Raw genomic sequence first — 23,037 nt, 5'->3', positions numbered from 1 at the left:
TGCTAAGACATGTTATGATACCTGTTTGGAAGATCCCTTATAAGTAGACGGTTTCTGTACTCTTTTTTCCCCCCAATGTTTTCAACAATAAGAGTTATCTCCTATTTACCAGACCTTGTTCTAGGCCTTGAAGATACAGTGGCGAACAAAACAAACTTCCTGTCTTTATAGAGCTTATATGGGAAAGATAGACAATAAACAAACATGTAATATGTTAGGTACTTATGAATGCTATAAATTAAATCAGGATAAGGGGATAAAAAGTGACATGCCTAAAATGTAGCTTTATCAATCACACTTCATAAAAGAAGCATATCAACATAGTCTGATCTCAAATATGTAATGGAAAAAAATACCAGGATAAAAAGCTGTTAAAAACGTAAAATACTGGTATGAGTTATTTCTGGAAATGAGATTATAGATGGCATTTTTTTTATCATGCTTTCATGTATTTTTCCACAGTGTTCATTACCTTTATTCTTGGGGAGAAAAGGGTGTTAGTGAGGTCCCATTTGCATTTAAAGCCTGATTTTGCTGGCTCATAGCTCCTGTGTGCATCAATAAGAAGAAAGCCACCTGCTGAGTTCCTCTCCAAGTGTTATTCCTGGGACTCCTCAGCAGGTGTCTCACACTTGAGCTAAACAAGTTCACACTCAGTGACTCCTTCCAGTTTCTGGGTGGGCCTCTGCTTCATTTCAGTCATGATCGATATCTGAGAAAGTTCTAGCCAAACTCTTATTAATTCCCTAGTTTGGGCAAAAGTGCATTGTCGTTCATACAGGATACATTTTCCAGTGTTTGGACCAGTGCTAAATAGGTCATTTATTCTGATGAAGAACGTGTGGAAAAACTCTAGTAAGCTACAGTAGCATAAGCTTCATACATAAATGCCATGTTTTTTTATTCATTTCTTTCCCAAAGTACACTCCACAAAATTCCAGTCACTTCACAAAATTTCAGTGAAACTTGACCTAACTCAGCACTATTGCCAAATGTTATGACTTCTTGTAAAAGCTGTGGGACGATGGCAGAGGAAAAGCATGAAGCTGATTTTTCAGTCTTTCCAGTGAAATGAACCCAACTCCTTTCCCTCATTACCTGTCTACCAATCAGGAGAGCATCTGCACCCTGATTGTACCTCAGCTGCTGTGGAATCAGGAATAACAGGAAGAGGAGGAAAAGGAAGGGAAAGCCTGAAACACCAGCCATGACTAGGCTGGGCCCCAGCTGTGGGACTCAGCAGATATGTAGTAATAATAAAGCATGTTTCATAGCTCAAGCTCCAGGATTTCCTGTAACTCTGGACTTTCAACATCCTCTTCAGGCTCAGAGTTGTTGGTGTATCCCTGAAGGACTGGTTTTGTCTATGATTCTCGCCACTCCTCTACTTCCTCCACCCCATGAGTAACTTGGTGATAAATCAAACAAAAATAATATACAGGGGTGGGCAAAAGTAGGTTTACAGTTATAATACAAATAAATAATTAATACATAATAATACAAGAATAAACTGCATGTTTTGTGTACTCACAACTATAAACCTACTTTTGCCCACCCCTATATATGTTCCTTGCCCGTCGTCTTGTTTATGCCCATAGTATACTCATTTTTAGAGTAAAGGCACACTTTACACATTTCAATGAGTGGTTGGGCACAGTGTTCTAAACCTGATCTACACTAATAAAAGGGTAATATGCTAATTATACCAGGAGACCTTCAGGGAGACCTTCCAGACAAAGCCATGGTGGCAGGGCCGAGGCAGAGGCGGTTAGGGGTGATCAGGCTGGCAAGTGGGGGGCAGTTGGGGGTGAGCAGGCCGGCAGGGTGGGGGCAGTTGGGGGCGATCAGGCCAGCAGTGGTGGCAGTTAGGGGTGATCAGGCCGGGGGGGAGGGGCAGTTGGGGTTGATCAGACTGGCAGGCAGAGTGGTTAGGGGCAATCAGGTAGGCAGGCAGGCGAGTGGTTAGGAGCCAGCAGTCCTAGATTGTGAGAGGGATGTCCTAAACCAGCAGTTGGACATCCCCCCAGGGGTCCCAGATTCAGGCTCGGCTGAGGGACACCCTCTTCCCCCCCACACACACACAAATTTTGTGCACCGGGCCACTAGTTTGATATAAAGATGAGGAGTTGAGGAAGGATAAGGAAATTTTTCTGCACCTCTTTGCTTGCTCTGTCTTACACTCTCTTTTGCAGATTTTTTTCCTCTCCTTCCCTTGTTTCTTTTCTGCTTTCCTATATCAAGCAGAAATTCCTATAAACATTCTTTGACTTTATTGGTGGCCTTATGCCTGAACAAGTGAAGCCTATCTGAAAGTAGATCAGTTCATTCCAGCCAGAAATGTTAGTTCATGTGGTAAGTGCACTGTAATGGAACAGATACTGTGTCATGCCTATGGAGCAGTGGTTACATAATTGCTTTTGCAATTACTGTGCCTTCTTCCTGGAATAGCTTGCTTTCTCCTACCTTCATCTATTTGGCAGATTCCATCCCTTATTTAAAAGACCTAGCTCAAATGTTAGTCTTCTTTGATACTTTTCCTAATTCTCCCAGACAGTGGCTCCTACGACATGTTTTTCATATCTCAAATAGCTCATTTAAGATGGTTTTATTATAGTTTGTTTACATCTTCCTCACTAGACTGTGAGCTTTCCAGGGGTAGGAACTCTATTTTCTTATTTTCCTAGATGTGCTAATCAACAAATGTTTTTTGACCATTCATTTTTCATTGGCTAAGCCTTATTCCCTATTTTTAAGGACCTTAAAATCTAGTAAAGTGTGATATATCAATCATAGATAATTATAGTACAAACTAGAATGCAGTCAGTGCCACAAAAAAGGAAGAAATCACTTCTTGTTCTTGGAATTAGAGATGCCTCGGTTATTTCAAGCCTTGTGGATGAGGTAGCATTCAAATAGGCCTTGGAGAATAGGTGTGAAATGTGGAATTAATGTAGTCTAGCTTTCTTTACTTCTTGATGTCGTTATTATAAATATTTTAAGTGCATGGGAGCTATATTATGTGACATGTATTCCAGAGTCCTAAATGCTTTATCTAGAGTTAGTTTACCTGTTTTTCATCTTAAATTACTTATTAGTTGATTTATATAAAGAAATGCATTTATCTTGTAGGAATATCAATGTGCTCACTGTCTTTTTGGACTTAAGTCAGAAATTCAGGAACTAATATTTGGGATTAGATATTTTTCACCTATCTGAAATGTTACCAACCAAAAGAGGACATGAAATTTAATGTCTTTCTGTTTTGTTGCATTGATTTTCTTTATTCGTTTTAGCCACAGACCCCTTTGCTTCTGTTTTTGGAAATGAATCATTTGAAGATGGATTTGCTGACTTCAGCACATTGTCAAAGGTATCCAAAGTGATTCGTGGGAAAGTATAAAATACATTGTTTCTACCAAAAGAGCAATTCTTCCTTTCAATTATATAACCCCCTCACAGACTTTGCAACTTGATTTCAATAATTCACAGCAAATGTTGATTTCAAATAGAAGTGGAAAATAAGATATAATTAAAGTAGATGTACATATTTCTATTCATAAACACCATGGCGATAGCACAGGTAATCATAGTTTTCTACTGGCAGGTTTGCTCAACAACTTCATTTTTAAGAGTCTTATGTATTTTTAAACACGTTTCTTCCAATTAAACTTCATTTTTCTCCTCTTGATTGTCTGGGTCAATAGTTGTATAATCTGGGTATTCATTCCATCCTCTGCATTAGTTAATTGGCTTTTTTTGCTCTGAGGCTGCTAGGGTTATGTTAATACACATAGTCCAGCACTTACATGTCTTCTACGTATTTTCCAGGATAGCTCTAGGACTGATTGAAGCCAAAAGAATAAAATTAGAATATATGTCAAATTGTCTGTGCCATTGGTTCTCAACTAGGTATAATTTTCCACCCCTCTGCCTATCCCCAGAAAACATTTGGCAATGTCTAGAGATACTTTTGGTTGTCACAGTTGGATAGGGGGACTATTCATATTTAGTGGATAGAGAGAAGGGATGCTGTTAAAACATCCTACCAAGTTCTGCCCAGTACCCCCACACCATAGAATTATGGCCAGCCCAAAAATGTCAGTAGTGCTACTGTAGAGAAACACTAGCCTAAATAGAGCTAAAATCTTAACATCTGATTCATTATAGAAAACAGAATCTTTCATTATTCCATGTATTAGAAGGATAGGGTCTTCAGACTCACATTAAGACTAAAATTATGATTCCATGAGGTCAGTTTGCTTTAAAAAACTGAATTTCAAGTTGTCTTTAATGTTCAAGATGCTGTTTTAAAATGGTCTCCAGTGGTTTTGTATTGCCTGAAGCTTGACAAACCTTTGATCCCCAGATGGCTTATTTTGGTATAATCTTTTGCTCTTAAAAAATAGCAATGTTATAATCACTACTCATATAGAACAATTAAAAAAATATTTCCCCTTTGGCCCTGAATGCAACGGTTAAAATGTCAGTGCTCAGAATTGAAATACATAAAACTGCATAATACTGAAGACCATTCTTCCAAATGCTACATGTACAGCTTAATTGGTATAATATATATAACCATGCATAAACATTTCTTTTCAAACAAAGGCTAACAATGAAGATCCTTTCAGTTCAGCCACACTGAACTCTGCCAGCAATGTGGTCCTCACAAAAAACGTGCTGGAGGAAGCACCAGTCACAAGTGAAGATGTACCCCCAGCACTGCCACCGAAGATTGGAACTCCAACAAGACCCTGCCCACCACCACCTGGTATGAGAGCTCCTCAATCAACAAGATGCTTCTTTTTTCCTTAAAGTATTGTGCGGGCCTTATTTATAGACTTACCTAAAGGGCCTTTAACAAAACAAGTCAAGAAAACATGGCAGGAGCCTGCTACTATCCTGTGTTCTGACCTCAGTACAGAATTACAGACATGTGCCTAAGAACCCAGCATGTGTAACTGTCATGAACTACTTTTCTGGCACGTGCAAATTTCTTTTAAAATCATTTTAGAGAAGCAGTAAATGGAAAAAGGAAAGTATCTATGAAGTCTCTTGGGAAGCCCATTGATTACTGTTTGAACAATAGTTTCCTGCACTTTGGTGTTTTAATTAATTTCTATAAGAGAAGATTAGTTTGAAGTCCCATTCTTTTCTTGCCAAATGTACTCCTTAAATTCTTTAATGTGAGAATATATGGCTTTTGGTATCCAGCATTTAGCAATATAGTGATTTGAAATAAATTAATTGTTTTTCTTGAAGAAAAATCTTTTACCTCAGTTAATGAAAGATGCCTTGGTTTTATAAAAGTGATTTTTTTTGGGATCTGGGAATAAATTCTTAATTTTTTATTTTTTTTAATCTGTAGCACTATCCAAAGAAAAGGGACCAAAAAAAAAAGACTAATCCCCTTAGTAGTTGTGCTACCAGGTTGTTATGTGAGAAGACACATCTGGTACATTGTTCTTTTAATCGTGTATCATTCCTGGGGAGATTTTGAGCACAGGACTATAGATTACTATTCTTTTTTGTTGTTAATCCTCACCCAAGAATATTTTTTCATTGATTTTTAAAGAGAGTGGAAAGGAGTGAGAGAGAAAGAGAGAAACATCGATGTGAGAGAGACACAGCGATTAGTTGCCTCTCGCATATGCCCGGGGATCGAGCTTGTAACTGAAATATGTGCCCTTGGCAGGAATCAAACCCAAGAACCCTCAGTCTGCAGGCTGACACTCTATCCACTGAGTCAAACCAGTGAGGCTTTTTTTAAAAAATGTTTTTATTGATTTCAGAGAGAGGAAGGAACGGAGAGAGAGAGAAACATCAATGACGAGAGAGAATCATTGATCGTCTGACTCCTGCACGTCACCTACTGGGGATCAAGCCCACAACCCGGGCATGTGCCCTGACCAAGAATCAAACCATGACCTCCTGGTTCATGGGTCGATGCTCAACCACTGAGCAACACCAGCCAGGCTTGATTACTATTCTTGCCTTTTCATAATAACCTCCCTATGGTATTTCTTGGGACGATTATTTCTTCTTCCTTGATTTAAAGAAATTTCATATTCAGTTGTTAATACTCAATTATCTGTTGAAAAGTTAGGTAAATAAGTGATTTCTATCTTTTAAGGAAAAGTAGCCTATATCATATATTGTTAGAGGGTAAGGTTGTCAGTCTATATATTAAACGAATAAGAGCCAGTTTGCTCATTTAACTTTTAGAACTATATAATGCCAATAGTGAAGTTATTTTTTAAGTCCTAAATAAAATAATATATTAGTGCTTTAGCTAAATCTTCAGCAGAGTGAGTGTATATCACTATAGAAAGATCAAGGAAAGGATAGTTTGTTGGAGAGAGTACTTGACTGGGAGCTCAAAAGTTTGGGTTCTAATTCTGAATATGCCCTGACGAGCTCGGTGATCCTGAGTGTGTAATTTCTGAGCCTCAGCTGTCTGAGCTGTTCGCTACCTTCACAGGATTGGTGGAAGGATCCACTGAGATGTGAAATATGAACATCTTTTGTAAGCTATTAAAGTGATGGAAGATATTTTAACACCTGTTCTTAATTTTCTGCAGGAAGTGTTAAATTTAAAACTTTAAAATTTGAGAACTTGCTTGAAAATTATGATGCTGTTGTTTGGTCAAAGATTAGTTTATCAGCAAACACGAAGATTTAGGCCCTGTGCTTTAAAACAGTCTCTTTATTCTTCAGTTTGATGTATTCTAGGTGGCAAAGTAAATTTTTAATTTCATGTTCCCAGATGTTATATATAGATCCAGAGAAAAATCAGAAGAATATCAGCATTTTTCAAAGGTCATTTGCCCTTATGCCACAAGTGGGTAACTGAATCAGGCTGAGGTTCTAATAGATGAGGCCATTGACATTCTTTGTCATTCTCCTGTTATATCTTTTCTTCTCTCTTTTCCTGGGAACATGCTATTTTGGGGAAGAAAAGGGTTTACCCCAGGCAGAAATAGGAATCCTGACCGAATTTACCTACATGGAGCTGGAATATAGTTGAGAGGTTATGTGTGAAAAATTTGAAGATAGATGTTGGTGTGGCCATTTAAGAGCATATGGAGAATGTGTTTTGGGCACTCAACCCTGCCCCCCACCCCCAGTTCTTCATGCTTCCTGTGTTCATGTTCTTGTGTGTTTGTGTTTGCTGTATTTACTAGTTGAGTTAATTATAATGATTTTGATCCAGGGAAAAGACCCATCAACAAATTGGATTCTTCCGATCCCTTTAAACTGAATGATCCATTTCAGCCTTTCCCAGGCAATGATAGCCCCAAAGAAAAAGATCCTGATATGTTTTGCGATCCATTTACTACTACTACCACTACCAATAAAGAGGCTGACCCAAGCAATTTTGCTAACTTCAGTGCTGTAAGTACTGTGAATGGGCTGTTTGGGGGAGAATCTTTCCATTTATAGTTTGAAGGGTTTTTAAAGATTATTTTGGAGTCTTCCAAATTTGTATATTTTCAATTAAATTTACTAACATACTAAAAGTGATCTTTATTCTTCCCCCAACCAAAACATCTGTTTGCTTCTGTTAGGATGGTTCTAAAATTACTCCATTGCACAAGTGATTTTAGTAGTCTTAGTTCTTGTGATATATACCAGTTGTTGTAAACCCTTCGCTTCGTTTTAGTAAACAACATAAATAAAATCCTTACTGTTGTTATTTTGTAAATTGTTATGGATGATGGGCCATTAGACAGTTATTTGCTCTCTGCCCACTGGGTAAATAATGCCAATAATGAGCTTGTGTATTTGTAACTGTGTGTGTGTGTTTGTGTATAAAGCTTTGTTGATTTCTGGAGACCAGTCAGCAACTATAATATGACAGGATAGGGCCAAGGACTCTTTGAATAGAAAGTAAAACTCTGGCTTTATATAGCTGTGCTTTATAATGTCAATTTTATGAAATAAATATAATCGTCAAGAGTTAAACAAATCTTTAATTATTTGGAGGGCTCTAATTCACTAGCCTTCCATATTTACTCTGCATGCTCCCAGAACTGACTATAATAGGTAGACCAGTGAAAACAAATGGAAGGATGCTGTGATAATGGCATAGGCAGGGCCTGTAACATCCCAGAACTGAGAAAACCAGCTATGGAGGTGTCTGTCACTCTGGAACAACATAAAGCAATGACCTTTTCCACCATTATTTGATAAGAAACAAGGATTTTTTAAAAATAAAATTCTTAGAGTAGCTAACAAAGTTTTATTTTCCCAGATTCTATAACAAAGGAATTTTCCTCTACTTATCACTTTAAGCCAGTGGTTCTCAACCTGTGGGTCGCGACTCCTTTGGGGGTCGAACGACCCTTTCACAGGGGTCACCTAAGACCATCGGAAAACACATATATAATTACATATTGTTTTTGTGACTAATCACTATGCTTTAGTTATGTTAAATTTGTAACAATGAAAATACATCCTGCATATCAGATATTTACATTACGATTTATAACAGTAGCAAAATTACAGTTATGAAGTAGCAACAAAAATAATTTTATGGTTGGGGGGTCACCACAACATGAGGAACTGTATTAAAGGGTCGAGGCATTAGGAAGGTTGAGAACCACTGCTTTAAGCCCTTGAGATGATCTCGGAAATAGATTTAGACCCTGGCTGCAGTCTGTATGTCTCCATCAGTGTAGCATTGGGTCACTCAGCCAGCAGCCATTTCTAGTTAGAAAGGAGGTAGGCAAGAATCTGCATACAACTAAGTCAGATGAATGAAACTGAGCTACCTAGGTTTTGAATCTGTACTCTAAGCATCAGTGGCTTCTTATGAATGTGAAGGAGCAGAATAGGAATCAGTATCTTGATTATTGGAAAATGGAATGTCAGGATTATAGTGACCTAACTTTTGTTAGATGAAATTTGAGTTGTTTCAAGCATAGAATCAAGAATTGTTCTTCTTAGGAGATTACAACCCTCTTCATATAAAATAACCTTCTGACAGTTTGTGGCATTTAATATCTAAATAGAATTTCATCAAATCAAAACCTGTTTGGAATGATTCTTGAACAGTAGTTGAGGCATTTTGCTTATTTCATACTCCAGAACCTCAATATGGCATAATATAAAGCAGCTCATAATGTCTTTCTTTTTTCATTATGAAAGATTTGTTAAGTATTAAAAAATGTAAAGTCCCTCTAATTCCAAAGGAAAAAAGCTATCATTTCACCCTATTATGATATTCATCCTGTTGTGGTATTCCTCTATGTGACAGAACTTGAAAGCAAAGAGTTTTTTGGGTTTTTTTCTGGCAAAGTATTAGCCACTCTCCAGATGCAATCCTGGGAGGTTGCAAGGAGAATATTTTTACTTCGTATCTGCCAAGATTGCTTTTTTGGATAGATAAAACTATTTCCCTGACCTAATTACGGGTGTTAAGGTTTCATTTAGACTCGCTCAAAAAGTTCTCAGTGCCTGCCAAAAATCTTTGTAATGCATTTGAAAGAAAAGGTTTGGTCCACATCTTGTTTACTACTCTTATGTATAGCAGAATCATCACATTCTTTGCTTTATCGTTTTTCTGTACCTGAAGATTAGATTAAGGGAGGGAATCACCGGTGGAATTAAGTTGAAAATGATTTATCATGTGAGGATGCTCAACGAAGGTGAAGTAGTAGATGTTTTATATTAGATAAAAAGGCTAACCCTCTCCTGCTTTTAAATCTACTTAAATCACCTTAAGCATATACTTTTGTAATGATTTTTTTTAATGTTTAGTTTTATAGACTTGCTATCTGTAAGCTGCATTACTTTTTAAAAACAAAATTACATTTAGGAACGAGTAAAACGAAATGTGTTTTCAGGAAAAAAATTTAACAAGTAACAAGACTATTCCCAGAGTCCTTCAGGTGAAACAAGTAGTTAATATCATTTGTAGAAACTATTTTTCCTTCTTTTCTTTTTATTTGTTTCACTCATTAATCTGTTCATTTATTCATCCTTTACACGGCAGTATCCCTCTGAAGAAGACATGATCGAATGGGCCAAGAGGGAAAGTGAGCGAGAGGAGGAGCAGAGGCTTGCCCGACTGAATCAGCAAGAGCAAGAAGACTTGGAACTGGCTATTGCACTCAGCAAATCGGAGATTTCAGAAGCATGAGGAATTCTCCTGTCCCTTGTCAACCATACAGTACTCTTCTCCCTGAATACTGAAGCTCTTTACAGTGTATATCGAAACTACCTATGAGCATAGTTTTGAGATTCCTGTAAATGTGACAAAAGTGTATTTGTCTTTTTAAAATTCATTTCAGATTTGTCTTCTCCTCACCCCAGAAAAGCAGTAACCCAGTCAGACAGCTTCACCTAGGTCCCTGTTCTCGTGTGCATTTACTGTGCGCTTTTGCCTGCCTCTGCCTCTCTCACTTGTGAAGCTAGAGCACCCAAGCTTCTGCCTTCTAGGATATAGAGAAATAGCTTCGCCCCTGTGCTACCCTTGTTCTGAAGTTACTCTGATGATAGCCAGTGGGGTTCTTAAAATTTGCAGTATTCTCCTCTAGTTTTAATGGGTGAGGGAGGGGAAGGGAAAGAACATCCTATTTATGATAGTGCAGATTGGCTAGTTTAAAGTGCATGTTTGTGTTTCCATAGAATCAAAAGACTGTTTAATTTGTTTTTTATAGACAAGGAAAAATATTTTGCATAAATTGACTCCACTATTGAAAAGGGATGCTTTAGATTGAACCGTCACAGCTTGAGTTGCAATCTTTTCCTAAATAAAAACATTAAAGCCTCATGTGTGAAACATACTAAATTTTTTTTCTGAATTTAAAGAATTTCAGATTGAAAGATACCTCTCCATACTTTTAAGTGCTAAACAGTGGAGAAAATTTATCATCTAAAATATACCCATCAGTATAAGGCAAGCAAAAATCGTAACATGGCAGTCATTCTGCCGGACTGTGGCACTGTCCTCTTTAGTTCATGGCAGGTTTATTTTTGTACTTTTGCAGAAGAAACTTTAGCAAGCTAGAACTGGAAGGTACTTTAATTTTTTGTATGTATATTTTTGTTTCCTTTAACGAAGGCTCAGTTACTTGAAATGTAAAAACTTTCACTGAATACAAATGAAAAAAGTGGCATGTATTAAATCAAATTGCTCATCTTTGTGGTTCAAAGCAGTATATTCTCTTCATGTTTTTGACTATGAAAATGGCAGGCTAGCAAAAAAAGGAAAAGTCTTGTTTTTATAATTGGGAGAGAAGAGACCTCCCAAATTATTAGAGCTCTTCGTGTGTTAAAAGCCCATCTCTTGTGAAACTGACCTAGCATACAAGGTAAATTTGAAATAGACTGTGAAGTGGGCTGTAAATTTTAATTGTAATTTTTTTCTCAACATCAGTTACTGACTTAGGTAATGTTTTCAATACCTATTTACCAAGATAAAGAAAGATGCATCTAAAAATGAATTTAAAGTCTCTTTGGTTACCAAATCAAAGTGATATTGATCTGTGATAATCAGAGTAACATTGCTTAGCCTATGATTAAATTCTAAAATACCCAATTCATTTCATCTTGAAATGGTGCTTTTTTCCCCTCCACACACAATTGGACTGCTGTAGTTTAAATAAACTCAAACCACTTTCTTGCACTGCTTTTTTCTACTTTTGTAAATTGAAACAGCATAAAAGGCATACATATGAAGCAAGGGCTGAATCATAATCACCAGGTTTAATTTTGATAAACTGATCCAGTGACTGAGGATATATGCAAAAGTTGACTAAGAAGGTGGTATTGGGAGTTGTGGTAGGTAGTGGTTTTGGGTATTTTTCTTCCCCTTACACTTCAGGAAAAAGGTAAGTTGACTTGAACAACCTTCTTTTGCACTGGGAAAATGAACAGATGTTTGAAAAATATTTTTCTTAATTAAAAAAAACACTCTGAAAAATATTAACTCTCTGTAACTTATAAACACCACCTTTTGATGTAATAAGTGTACCCTAATCTTATGTATGTTTAACTGGATTACACAGATTCTTACCTTTTGTTAAAATGTGTATACTCAGTGGACCATTATTATATTAAACTATGTATATATTATATAAATATAAATATATATCTCTATCTTTACACTCACCTGTGTAGGATGAATGTCGTAGAGTCATTTTTGATTATATTTTACACTGTTGACTCTGGCTCCACAGCCTGTGCTTGGAAAGGACAGATAAGTATCCTGAGAGCAAGTGGCATCACTTCCAAAGTATTAACCATCTTCTACGGAGTTGTTCACGTTTCTCTCTTAATAGAATTTTCTCTTATGTTTCAAACTTCTAAATTGTAGCCTGTAACTATGAGAACAATAAACTTTAAGTAATAATAAAACTATCCATACATCTCATTTGAAATGGAGTTTGTGGGACTGGAAGTTGCTCTGGGTGAGTGAGTGAGTGGGGAGTGAATTCTAGGACGTTACTGTCCACTACTGTAGATTTTATAAACACTGCCCCACAGGCCTTTCCCCTTCTCACAGCGTCAGAATTCGAGCATCAAAGCTGTCAGTGCTGCTTCATGATCAGGGTGTGGGCTGGATTGACTGGATTGGCCGGGTTAGGCGTAGATCACCATAGTAGTGACTGCCAGGAGGGAGTGAGAGATGGCCTGAGGACCAGTAGGAATAAGAAATCAGGTTGGAGAGAGAAGATAAAGGAGCACAGGGGATTGTCAAGGCAATGTGGTTTTGGCTAGTACACATTGGAGCAATTGTAAGATTAAGGAACTTTGTTGTATTGATTAAAAAAAAAAAAAAAGTGGCGTGTTGAAGAGGTTATAGAACTGATGACTCAGTATTTTGACTTTGACATTTGTTTTTGGTTCCATTGACCCCATCTGGCACAAAGGGCTCTCTCTGGCATTGAATCAATGGGAAGAAATGAAATTTATCTGTGCTTTACATCATTACAACCTGAAAATATTTGCAAAATACAGGGACAGGCTGCTCCACACTGTCATAGAAAGCCTTTACTCAAGTGGCAGCGGCACTTCGTACTTGTTGAGGTAGCTCCTGTGGTCCTGTGTCCTTGTATGGGATCTTGGGTCCTTCACAAAGAATGTACAGCAGTGTCCTCTGCAGACCGTCAGGCTAGATCAGGGAGGGCTGTAGCGCCCTCTGAATACGGCGCACGAGGTGGGGGGAAGACAGGCTCCTATGTGCTGAACAGTCAGTGGCTGGCTGATTGGGATGTGATGTGTGCACTCAAAATTGAGGTGCTGTGAGTGAGAGGGAATCTACTGCCAAGCGCCACAGGTATTGCTCCCATCAGAGAAAAAAGTATTGCTCCTCAAACACATACCCTTCCATTTCTTACGGCTCCATTCTAATCTTATGAGGCCACTGTCATATATACCAGGGATGGCGAACCTTTTGAGCTCGGCATGTCAGCATTTTGAAAAACCCTAACTTAACTCTGGTGCCGTGTCACATATAGAAATTCTTTGATATTTGCAACCATAGTAAAACAAAGATTTATATTTTTGATACTTATTTTATATATTTAAATCCATTTAACAAAGAAAAATCAACCAAAAAAATGAGTTCGCATGTCATAGGTTTGCCATCACTGATTTTATACAGTCCAGCATTGACCAAAACATCGTTATGTGGTGCATGACTGTATTTTGTGGAAAGAGAGAAGGAAAACTAGTTGACACTTACTAGGGACTTCTCTGGGCCTGGCACTAAGGCTCTCAATACATTACCCAATACTTATAACAGAAAACATGAGTTATAAACAGATGGACGTGACTTGGCCAAGACCCCCCCCCCACACCTCCCCCCAATCTCTAGGGACCAAGCCAGGGTCCAGCCCAGGTGCCTTAGCTCTGAGCTCTGCTTGTCCACAACACCAGGCTACCTTTTGCACACCTAAAAGACTAAGCAGCAACCCTGGGCCCTCAGCAAGAACTGATGTTCTCAAAGAAAGCCCTGATTCACTACAGCTTCCTGAGGTTTCCTGCCCTAGCCGGTTAGGATAGAATTCAGCGATTCTCAACCTGTGGGTCGCGACCCCTTTGGCGGTCGAACGACCCTTTCACAGGGGTCGCCTAAGACCATCCTGCATATCAGATATTTACATTACGATTCATAACAGTAGCAACATTACAGTTATGAAGTAGCAACGAAAATAATTTTATGGTTGGGTCACAACATGAGGAGCTGTATTTAAAGGGCCAGAAGGTTGAGAACCACTGGGATAGAGCATGGGCCTGCAGACTGAAGAGTCCTGGGTTCGATTCCAGTCAAGGGCACATAATTTGGTTGCAGGCTCCCGGCCCTGGTCAGGGGCATGCAGAGGCAACCAATTGATGTGTCTTTCTCACATCTGCATTTCTCTCTGTCTCCTTCTCCCTTCCACTCTGTAATTTGGAAAAAAAATAAATCCTCGGATGAGGATTAAAAAAAAAAAAAAAAAAGATTCTTCGCCTCGTAGAAAGAACCCAGACCTTGGAGTCTGATAAACATGGGTCTAATCTCTGGCCTTTCCGTTTCCTAGCTACACAACTTGATTAAATCTCTCAACCCCTCGGTTCTCGGTGGTGATAACAGTTACTTCAGAGGGTTGTGAGGATTAAAGATGATGGATACAAAGTCTTCGTTCCTGTTACGTGGCAGTTGGCAGACGTTCACTAAGAGCTGTCATGTCCATGTTGAAGAAGACAGAAAAGCTAACAATACATTTTAGAAAAAAATGTCTATGATTAAATGGAATAAACTTCAGTCATCTTGAAAGTTTATTGATCCAGAACACGTTATTCACTGATTATGGATAAAACTGTCACATAGTAAAAGTGCACATAACACACACTGTGTGTCCAGCACTAGTCCGTATTGTTTGCATTGACTCATTTAGTCCTCACAATAATCCTTTCCATAAGTGCTGTTGTTACAAATGAGGAAACAGAGAGGTTAAGTAACTTGCCTGAAGTCACACACAACTACCAGGTGGTGGGGCCAACATTCCAACCGAAGCAGTCTGGCTCGAGAGCAAAGGCAAGAATAAAACCTTGGGGTTGTTATGAGATTCAAACTAAGATACGCGTTGGGGAAGAGGTTCATAAATGCTGTGTGCATTCTAAGTGTGTGTGTGGCAGGCAGAGTGGGGCTAGGTTTCAGATATAGACTCGAGTCTGGCGCTTGGGTTGAATCCTAGCTCTGCCACTTAATTAGCCGTTGTGATCTTGAGCAAGTTACTTAATCTTCTGCCTCACTTGCTTAGCTATAGAAATTGGGATTATAAAAGGAGACATGTGACAGGGTGGTTCTAGTAATGAAGCATGTAAAAGGTTTAGAATAATGCCTAACATGGCTTTAAATAAATGATGATAATGACGAGGATAAAGGAGAAAAGGGGGAAGAAGAACAGGAAACTAGCTTTGAAGTGTGAGGACCCTGCGACCAAATCCCCTCTCCTAATCCGATCTCAGGGACATTTCTAAACTTCTGAGTCAAATGTTCTCAGAGCAGAGTTGTCAGGATTAGAAGTAGTGTATGTAAGGTCGTCAGTGTAGTGCCTGCCACTGAGTAGAAACTTGATAAATTTTAGTTCCTTCTTCATTTACTCAACACCGAGCACCTGCTACCTGCAGCAGTGGTGCTAGTGTCCATGGAAGACACAGATGTGAGACAGAAATCTGAAGAGAGAGACTCATATGGTCATTGATAACTAATATAAGGATTAAAAAGCGTAGTACTAAATGCTGTGAGAAAGATAAAAATGTAACCTCCAAAGAGGGAGTGACTCCTCCATTGGGGAGATACAGGAGGGCTTCCTGGAGGAAGTGGTGTTGGCTATGGGCTCAGAGGCTGGATGGGACTTTAATCCCACTGGGATTAGACTGGGCTCTGGGCCTTTAAGAGACCAGGTTTCTGGGGCCCTGTGGTACTCATGCCTGTGATCTGGCTGCCTGCAGTGTACAACACTGCCGAGCTGGACAAGGCTCTGTGGGCTGAGGGTTAGGGCCCCTGGGTGCACTGTAACTGGAATTTCCAGATCTGGAAGCTCTAGGTTTGTGGTCAGATAGGCAGCATTCTTGGGCCCTTGTTGACCCAAGACATGAGTGCTCAGAGAACGGGGAAAGGTCGTGTTGTCTCTGCTGCCTGCCGAGGAAAAGTGAGAGAAACTGCCCCGGCAACCCTTGAGTCTTCTGCCTTCTGCCGTGCACAGGCCGCCCCTCCATGCTCAGCCGCCCAGTGGGCCCCAGGCAGGTGGGGGAAGCACCCCATGGGGCAGACAGACCTGGTGTCAGCCCTGGCTGCACAGCCTGGTCTCAGGGGAAGCAACCCCTCTGAGCCCCTGTCTCCTCAGCTGTAAAAGTGGGGGTGGGTGTTTCATAAGATGAAACTAAGTAAGAATGTGTGTAAAATGCCTGGCTTAAGGCTTGGAACATTAGAGAATGTCTCCTACTTGTCAGACCAATCACCGTTTTTTAGACACACAATTTGTGTTGCACAAGTACCTAGGATACACACCCAGCCCAAAAGGAGACAGAAATGGTCCCTTAGCCACCCTGCCCCTGCCCCGTGTTCGGCCCCCATCCTCTCTCACTGAGGGAACTCTCCAGGGCCCTACACCCATCCTTCAAGCTGGAGCCGAGTGGTCCCTCTGGAACTCCTCCCCCGGGTGCTCCCCAGCTGCCAGCCTTAGTTGAGCCTGAGCCTCCCACGGAGCCGGCTGGGCTGCTCTGCACTGTAGGGGCTCACCTGGCTCCGGGGCTGATGCTTCTTCATGTTCGCAGTTACTTAAAGTAAAAAGTAAAAATGCACGTGACCTAAGACAAAATATGGGATTTCGAAGAAAGTTTGCACTGGAGACGGTTGTGGCTCAGTCTCCTCTGATCACCTCCTCCCACCGGGTGCTGGGAAGAGAAGTCTGCGAACCGGGTCCTGACCCGGAGCCTGGCCAGGCCCGCAGCCTCCCCTCTCGGGCCGGGCAGCTCCTCCCACCTCCGTCCCCGGGCTGCCCCTGCCGCCCCTGCTCCGTGCGGGGCTCCTGCTCCGGGCTCAGCAGGAGTCCCAGGCCTCTGACCCAATTCAGGTGCCGCCCAGCGAGGCAGGTTCTGCACTTGGGCAGCAGGGAAAGGCATTGGCGACGCCACCGTCCATCTGCACCAGCTCGAGGCTGGGAGTGGAGAGGCCTGGGGTGGTCCTGGGACCCCCTCCCCCCTCCCCTCTGTGACCATGAGCAAACCCCTGGCCGGCCGGCCTCAGTTTCCCCCTGTGACTAACGATGGGTCCTGAGGGCTCTGGAGGGAAGTGGTCTTGCCCTGGGTCCCGGGGGCCGCCGGGGGAGGGGACGCCGACTCCCGGGCCAGGCAGGAAGGCGCCGGCCGGGCCTGGCTGGGGAGGAGCCTCCGGCCCACCCCGCCCGCCCCGTCCAGGTCCCGCCGCCAGAGCTGCCGCCGCCGCCGCCACGAGGGGCCGCCCGCGCCCCCTGGGTCCGGCCGCGTCCATGGCCTTTCTGACCGCCTGGAAGGGAGCGGCCTCCAGGAAGGGCGTCCGCAGGTACCAGGCGGGGCGGGCGCTCGGCCAGCGGCGCGGAGGGAGCCGCGGGCGGCGCGGGGCGGAGGGGGACGGGGAGTGCGGGCTGCTGGCCCAGGAGCAGCTGAGCGCCCGGAAGGGCAGTCCGGCGCCGCTCACACCTCCAGTGTGCCCTGCGGGCGTGTTCCGGCCGCAGCGGGGCTGAGGTCCCCATCCCAGTCCCGCTCGAGCCCCGCTCCCCCGGCTGCACCTGTGGGCCACCTGCAAGGGCAGCTCAGGTGACCTGGACCGCGGGCGGGCGGGGTGCCCCCTGCACCTGGCCCTTCCAGGGAAGCAGGAGGGAGAGGTGGGCGCCCTGGGGGCCCTGGCAGGTGAGAGCAGGCACCCTGTCGCCCTGCGGGACTGTCCACGTCTGGGGGCAGCGGTGGGGAAGCCTGGGTCCCAGTGCTGGTCCATGGTGGAACTGGATGCACCAGCGGTCACTGTTACACTCTCACCAGGAGAAAGGTCGGCCCTCCGTCCTATGTCTCTCCACCTCCCCAGCTGTCCCCACCTCCGGGATGAGCTGGTGTCTCTAGGTGTGTTCCCCTGAGACCGGGAGGAGACAGCCCTGACCTCCCTTCTGAGCTGTCTTGACCGCCAAGTCCTTTCCTTTACATATTTAAAGTTTGCCCTGCTACCCCCCTCTCCCCCCCGCCCCCCCCCCCCCGCAAAGGACAATCCAACTGCCCTCCCAGTGCCTCCCTCTGACTGTCCTATGAGCACCTCAAACTTGGCAAGCCCTAAGTCAAACTTCCATCTTCACCCCCAAACCTGTTCCTCCTCCTGTTTTCCCATCTCGGAGGATGGCACAGTCATCCACCTCGTTGCCCAAGCCGGCACCTGGGCGTTATCACCTGGGCGTTATCCCTCTCACCTCCCTGCCTCACCTCCACCTCAGTCTCCAAGTTCTGCTGATGTGGCTCAGAGCTGCTCATTGCCCTTGGAGCGATGCAACAGCACCTAACATGCCTACTTCTTCCAGTCTCCTCCTCCCGTGCAACCTTCAGACTGGTCTCCTCTAAAACACAGACCAGACCATGTCATTTTTCTGCTTCAAAACCCTTCCGAGGACCTCAAGGGGGTAGGCTGTGCCCCTCCCCCAGGCCTGTTTCCCATCAGGCCCTGACCCTGGCTGCTCCACCAACACCAGCTGGCTCTGAGGTGTTCTCACAGCCGTGCCAGGCTGTGGGGTGCCCCTGCCTGGAATGCCGTCCTCCACTCCTGACATTCACCCGTAAGACTCAATGTTAGGTGACCCCTTTTATTTTATATTTTTTAAATATATTTTATTGATTTTTTACAGAGAGGAAGGGAGAGGGATAGAGAGTTAGAAACATCGATGAGAGAGAAACACCGATCAGCTGCCTCCTGCACACTCCCTACTGGGGATGTGCCCGCAAGCAAGGTACATGCCCTTGACCGGATCGAACCTGGGACCCTTAAGTCCGTAGGCCGATGTTCTATCCACTGAGCCAAACCAGTTAGGGCTAGGTGACCACTTTTAGGCAGGCTTTCTGACCCCCCTTGAATCAGGCTCAGGGGGGTTCCAGGCTCCAGCATCTTTGCTTCCCTCTCATGGCTCTCATTCAGTCTTTCAGAAAAATTGTTGAGCAGGCGATTGTACTGGGCGCTGCAGGTATACTATTACTTCACACATACAGATCCCTGCTCTCAGGGGGCCATGTTCTAGGGCAAGTAAACACGTAAACACCAGATGGAGGCTGTGTCTCCTTACAGTTTAGAATGGGGTGATGTGATGAACAGTAAAAACCACCATGCCCAGAGCATTTCTGGCAAAGAGGGCAGCTCATGTACAAGCCTGAGGGGTGCCTGCGGAGCAGAAAAGGGGGTGGGTGGTTGAGGTTCAGTCCTGGTGGGATCCTAGAGGCAGGCTACCCAAAACAAACAAGGCAAGGAGTTTGGATTTCATAGTGTGTTGGGAAGCCACTAGAGGGCGCTAGGGAGGGGATTTACATATTTAACAATGACCCCCGTGGAGAAAGGATTTTGTGCACAGACCATTTCAACACTGGTCACAGTCACCTTTTCTGTCTCCCTACTGCACATGGAGAGTGGACAGAGTTTGTCGGCCCCATGTCCCCAGAGCCCAGCACAGAATGGAGCTTAGCATATGCTCCAGTGTTGATGAGGACATGGGGGATGGTTTTTGAGGAGGGTGAGATCCCCTGGCTAGGGCGGTAAGGAGTGGCTGTGTCCAGATGGACTTCTTGCCCAGGGGCTGTCCTGCCTGTAAGAATCCAGCTGTGCTCTGTCCTCTAGGCACCCAGGAGCCTTTTGCATTTCAAATGTGTATATACTGCTGATGTCACAGTGTGGATGGAGGCAGGGAGACTGCAGGGGAGGCTGGTGTGATGATGCAGGACAGATGCTGGCTGTGGATTAGTAGATGGAGGGAATAGGGGAGAAGAAACTAAGAGGGAATGCCGGCCGGTGTGGCTCAGTGGTTGAGCATCGAACCCATGAACCAAGAGATCACTGGTTCAATTCCCTGTCAGGGCACGTGCCCGGGTTGCGGGCTCGATCCCCAATATGGGGCGTGCAGGAGGCAGCCAATTGATGATTCTCTCTCATCATTGATGTTTCTATGTCTCTTTCCCTCTCCCTTCCTCTCTGAAATCAATAAAAATATGTTTAAAAAACATAAAAGCAACTAAGAAGGAAGAACTGAGAAGTGGTGAATGGACAGGCTGGGAGACCAGATCCAGAATGACTAATGGAGGGAGGGAGGTGAGAGACAGTGAGGAGGAGAGGGAGTCGGGGGGTTCTGGCCAAGCAGAGTCCTCTACATCCCTCCATGGGCCTGTGTGAGGGAGTATGCAGGAGGGACTGAACACATGTGCCTTTATACCTCAGGGAACTTGCCGAACACAAATACACAGAAAATTCTTTGCTCCCAGTTGCCCCCACCAGGACTCACACACAAACCTAAGTCTCCATTTTCCCAGCTTAGGACCTGTGACTTCTCCACCCTCACCCCTCACCCACCAGGCGTCCTTGTCCCACAGCCTGGCCAAAGGGTGAAGATCCAGTTCTGCCACGTGTTTATTGGCTCTCTGACCTTGATTCAGTTAATTGAGCTGTGTGAGCCTCAGTTTACTCAGCTGAAGTGGTGGGAAGATCTAGTGAAGTCACACTGGTAAGGGACCTAATACACAGTCACTAGGACATATTCCGTCAGCGTTCTGTAAATGCGGGTTCGCTTCCTTCTTGCACTGGTGTGAGGTAACCTCCCTTCAGAGGGATTTGCATCGGACAGAGGGGATTTCTGAGAGGTTTGAGGGCCAGCTGTGGGATTCTGGGCACCAGGATTAGGTAATGTTAACTGAAGGTCATTGGCATCAATTTGACGCCAACAGGAATCCCCAAATTGGGGTGCAATGAAAAAGGAAACTTGATTCAGTGCAAACAGCTCAATTATGAAACAGCATTGCCCTGAAAACAGCATGACTCTTAGGCAGCCCTGGAACCAGGCAGCTCTGGGGCCAGGCCCCCCTCTGGCTGGACGGCTTTGCTCTGTTCCTGCATTTGTCTGCTCTGTGCCAGTCTGCTGTGCCCTGCATAGGTCTGCTCCACTCTGCTCCAGCAAGATTCCCCTCTTCAACCTTCCTAGAAAGGAAAAGTGTGCTCTCAGAGCCAGAGAGGAGCTGATTTATGTAGATAGAAGTCCTTGCCCCTGGCCCATGATTGGTTCATCCTAATGCAAATGAGGACTCCAAGTCCTCCAAGTTTGATTGGTCCAAAAGGCATTGTCTTGATTGGCCAGAATGCAGCCACTCTGATTGGTGGGTGAAAAAGCTGCTTGAGGGATATAGCTGTGTAGCTCTGATTGGATGGGAAAAGCCTCAGCCCTTTGGTTGACACAGGATTCCAGGAACTCCTTTATAAAGGCTGGCTCTGAGGACAGAGCACAGTGCTGGCAGAGCAGTTCTGTGCAGGAGGCAGGCAGCTTAGTGCAGGAACTGCAGTTTGCCTGAGAGACCCTCATATAGAAATGGCTGCTAGGCTCCGTTTTTAAAATTTGAGCCCAGTTAGCCACCAGAAGCCCCTTCTTAGTCGGTATCTTCTTCCTCAAGGTCCACAGTAGCTGGGAACTGTTACAAGAGGGAAATGACACCCATGCATCTTACACAATATGGACCACCATCGCCTCGGCCTACAAATAGGGCCCCTTCCAGTAGCCCCCACTTATGGCTGCTCCGGTAGGAGACAGCACCGGGAACAAAGGGGAAGTGGGAGCAGGAAGATTGCCTTTGAGAGAGCAATTAAGAGGCAGAGCTGCTCAGGGAGGGAACCCCCACCCCTACCTCCCGAGATGGAGGACGGCTGGGGCTGCTGTCCACAGAATTCCTGCTCTTGGTTTGAGCCTGAGCTCAAGGAGCTCTCTGATGCCACCCCGTTAGGGAGTTTCTAGTTGGTGACTGGAGTCCTTGGGCAGCTTTTGTCTCTCCCTTGGGACTGGATCTGAACCGGATGCCAGTGCTGGGTTTCACCTCTGTGATTCTCAGATCCTTTGAGTTGACTATCAGACTTGTCATTTTAATTCAAGATTCTACAATGTTGAGGCTTCTGATCCCAGGATTCTGATAACCCTTATTGCCTGTTAAGAGTACTTAGGAAGCAGAGAAGAGTAACAGAAGGTTTTTATGATTCTACAAGAGGCCTGGTGCACGACATTTGTGCACTGGTGAGGGGGGAGGGGTCCCTCAGCCTGGCATGCGCCCTTTCCCAGTCCAGGACCCCTCGGGGGATGTCCGCCTGCCATGGAGGTGGGAGAGGCTCCTGCCACCGCCGCTGTGCTTGCCAGCTGTGAGCCCAGCTTCTGGCTGAGCAGCGCTCCCCCTATGGGAGCGCACTGACCACCAGGGGGCAGCTCCTGTGTTGAGTGTCTACCCCCGGTGGTCAGTGCACGTCATAGCAACCGGTCGTTCCGCCATTTGGTCAATTTGCATATTAGGGTTTTATTACATAGGATAGGATGGCCCTTCTCCAAGCCCCTCAGCCATCCTGGAAGAAGCCTTTCTGAAGAACTCCTACTTCTGGGAGAGCCAAATGTACGTCTTCCACATCTTCCCTCCCAGGAGAGAGGAAATTTCTCTCACAGCCCAAGACTCCCAGGCTTTCCTTTCCTTTTCCAAGATCAGCCTTTCTCAGCTGAACAGCAGTGCAGAAATCTATTCCTTTTAGGTAAAATCCTCCCTCCACCCTATAAGTGGTTAGTTTTGCCCCATGTCCCCCAACAATATGGTTATATTAGGATTTATGACACTGGGTGAGACATCAGGTCACTAGACACTTCATTCCTTCTGATGCCCATTTTCCTCCCTGGGATGAAGTTTGTCCCTTCCTGTTCCCTTCCACAGCCTCAGGCTTTCCCCTTACTCTCTGGAAAAGTCGGCTCTGGCAAGCACCTACTGCCTATACGATTCATCTCCATCCCCCAGACAGAGCATGTAAGTCTC

The 23,037-nt window shown here is 44.0% G+C and overlaps 2 protein-coding genes across 6 annotated transcripts in view; both read left to right on the top strand.

Annotated features, from left to right (window-relative positions):
• EPS15 (epidermal growth factor receptor pathway substrate 15) overlaps positions 1-12,379 on the top strand; it is a 116,151-nt gene extending 103,772 nt beyond the window's left edge. For 2 of the 4 annotated variants that reach the window (XM_036350613.1, XM_036350612.1), the window contains 4 exons: positions 3,294-3,370; positions 4,609-4,771; positions 7,214-7,395; positions 9,998-12,379. In XM_036350613.1, coding sequence (XP_036206506.1) covers positions 3,294-3,370; positions 4,609-4,771; positions 7,214-7,395; positions 9,998-10,144 — 569 coding nt within the window. In that variant the 3' untranslated portion in view covers positions 10,145-12,379. Of the gene's footprint in view, positions 1-3,293; positions 3,371-4,608; positions 4,772-7,213; positions 7,396-9,848; positions 9,894-9,997 lie in introns of all 4 variants that reach the window. The other 2 variants (XM_036350614.1, XM_036350615.1) reach the window with 2 other exon arrangements.
• A 5,035-nt stretch (positions 12,380-17,414) lies between these two features.
• TTC39A (tetratricopeptide repeat domain 39A) overlaps positions 17,415-23,037 on the top strand; it is a 46,827-nt gene continuing 41,204 nt past the window's right edge. The window contains exon 1 of one of the 2 annotated variants that reach the window (XM_036350616.1): positions 17,415-17,539. In XM_036350616.1, coding sequence (XP_036206509.1) covers positions 17,487-17,539 — 53 coding nt within the window. In that variant the 5' untranslated portion in view covers positions 17,415-17,486. The remainder of the gene's footprint in view (positions 17,540-23,037) is intronic. The other variant, XM_036350620.1, reaches the window with a different exon arrangement.

The sequence above is a fragment of the Myotis myotis genome, unplaced genomic scaffold, assembly GCF_014108235.1.
Source record: "Myotis myotis isolate mMyoMyo1 unplaced genomic scaffold, mMyoMyo1.p scaffold_m19_p_2, whole genome shotgun sequence".
In the NCBI taxonomy this organism is placed as follows: domain Eukaryota; kingdom Metazoa; phylum Chordata; class Mammalia; order Chiroptera; family Vespertilionidae; genus Myotis; species Myotis myotis.
The sequence above is the reverse complement of the archived record's forward strand: the minus strand, read 5'-3'. Positions and strand labels throughout refer to the sequence as shown.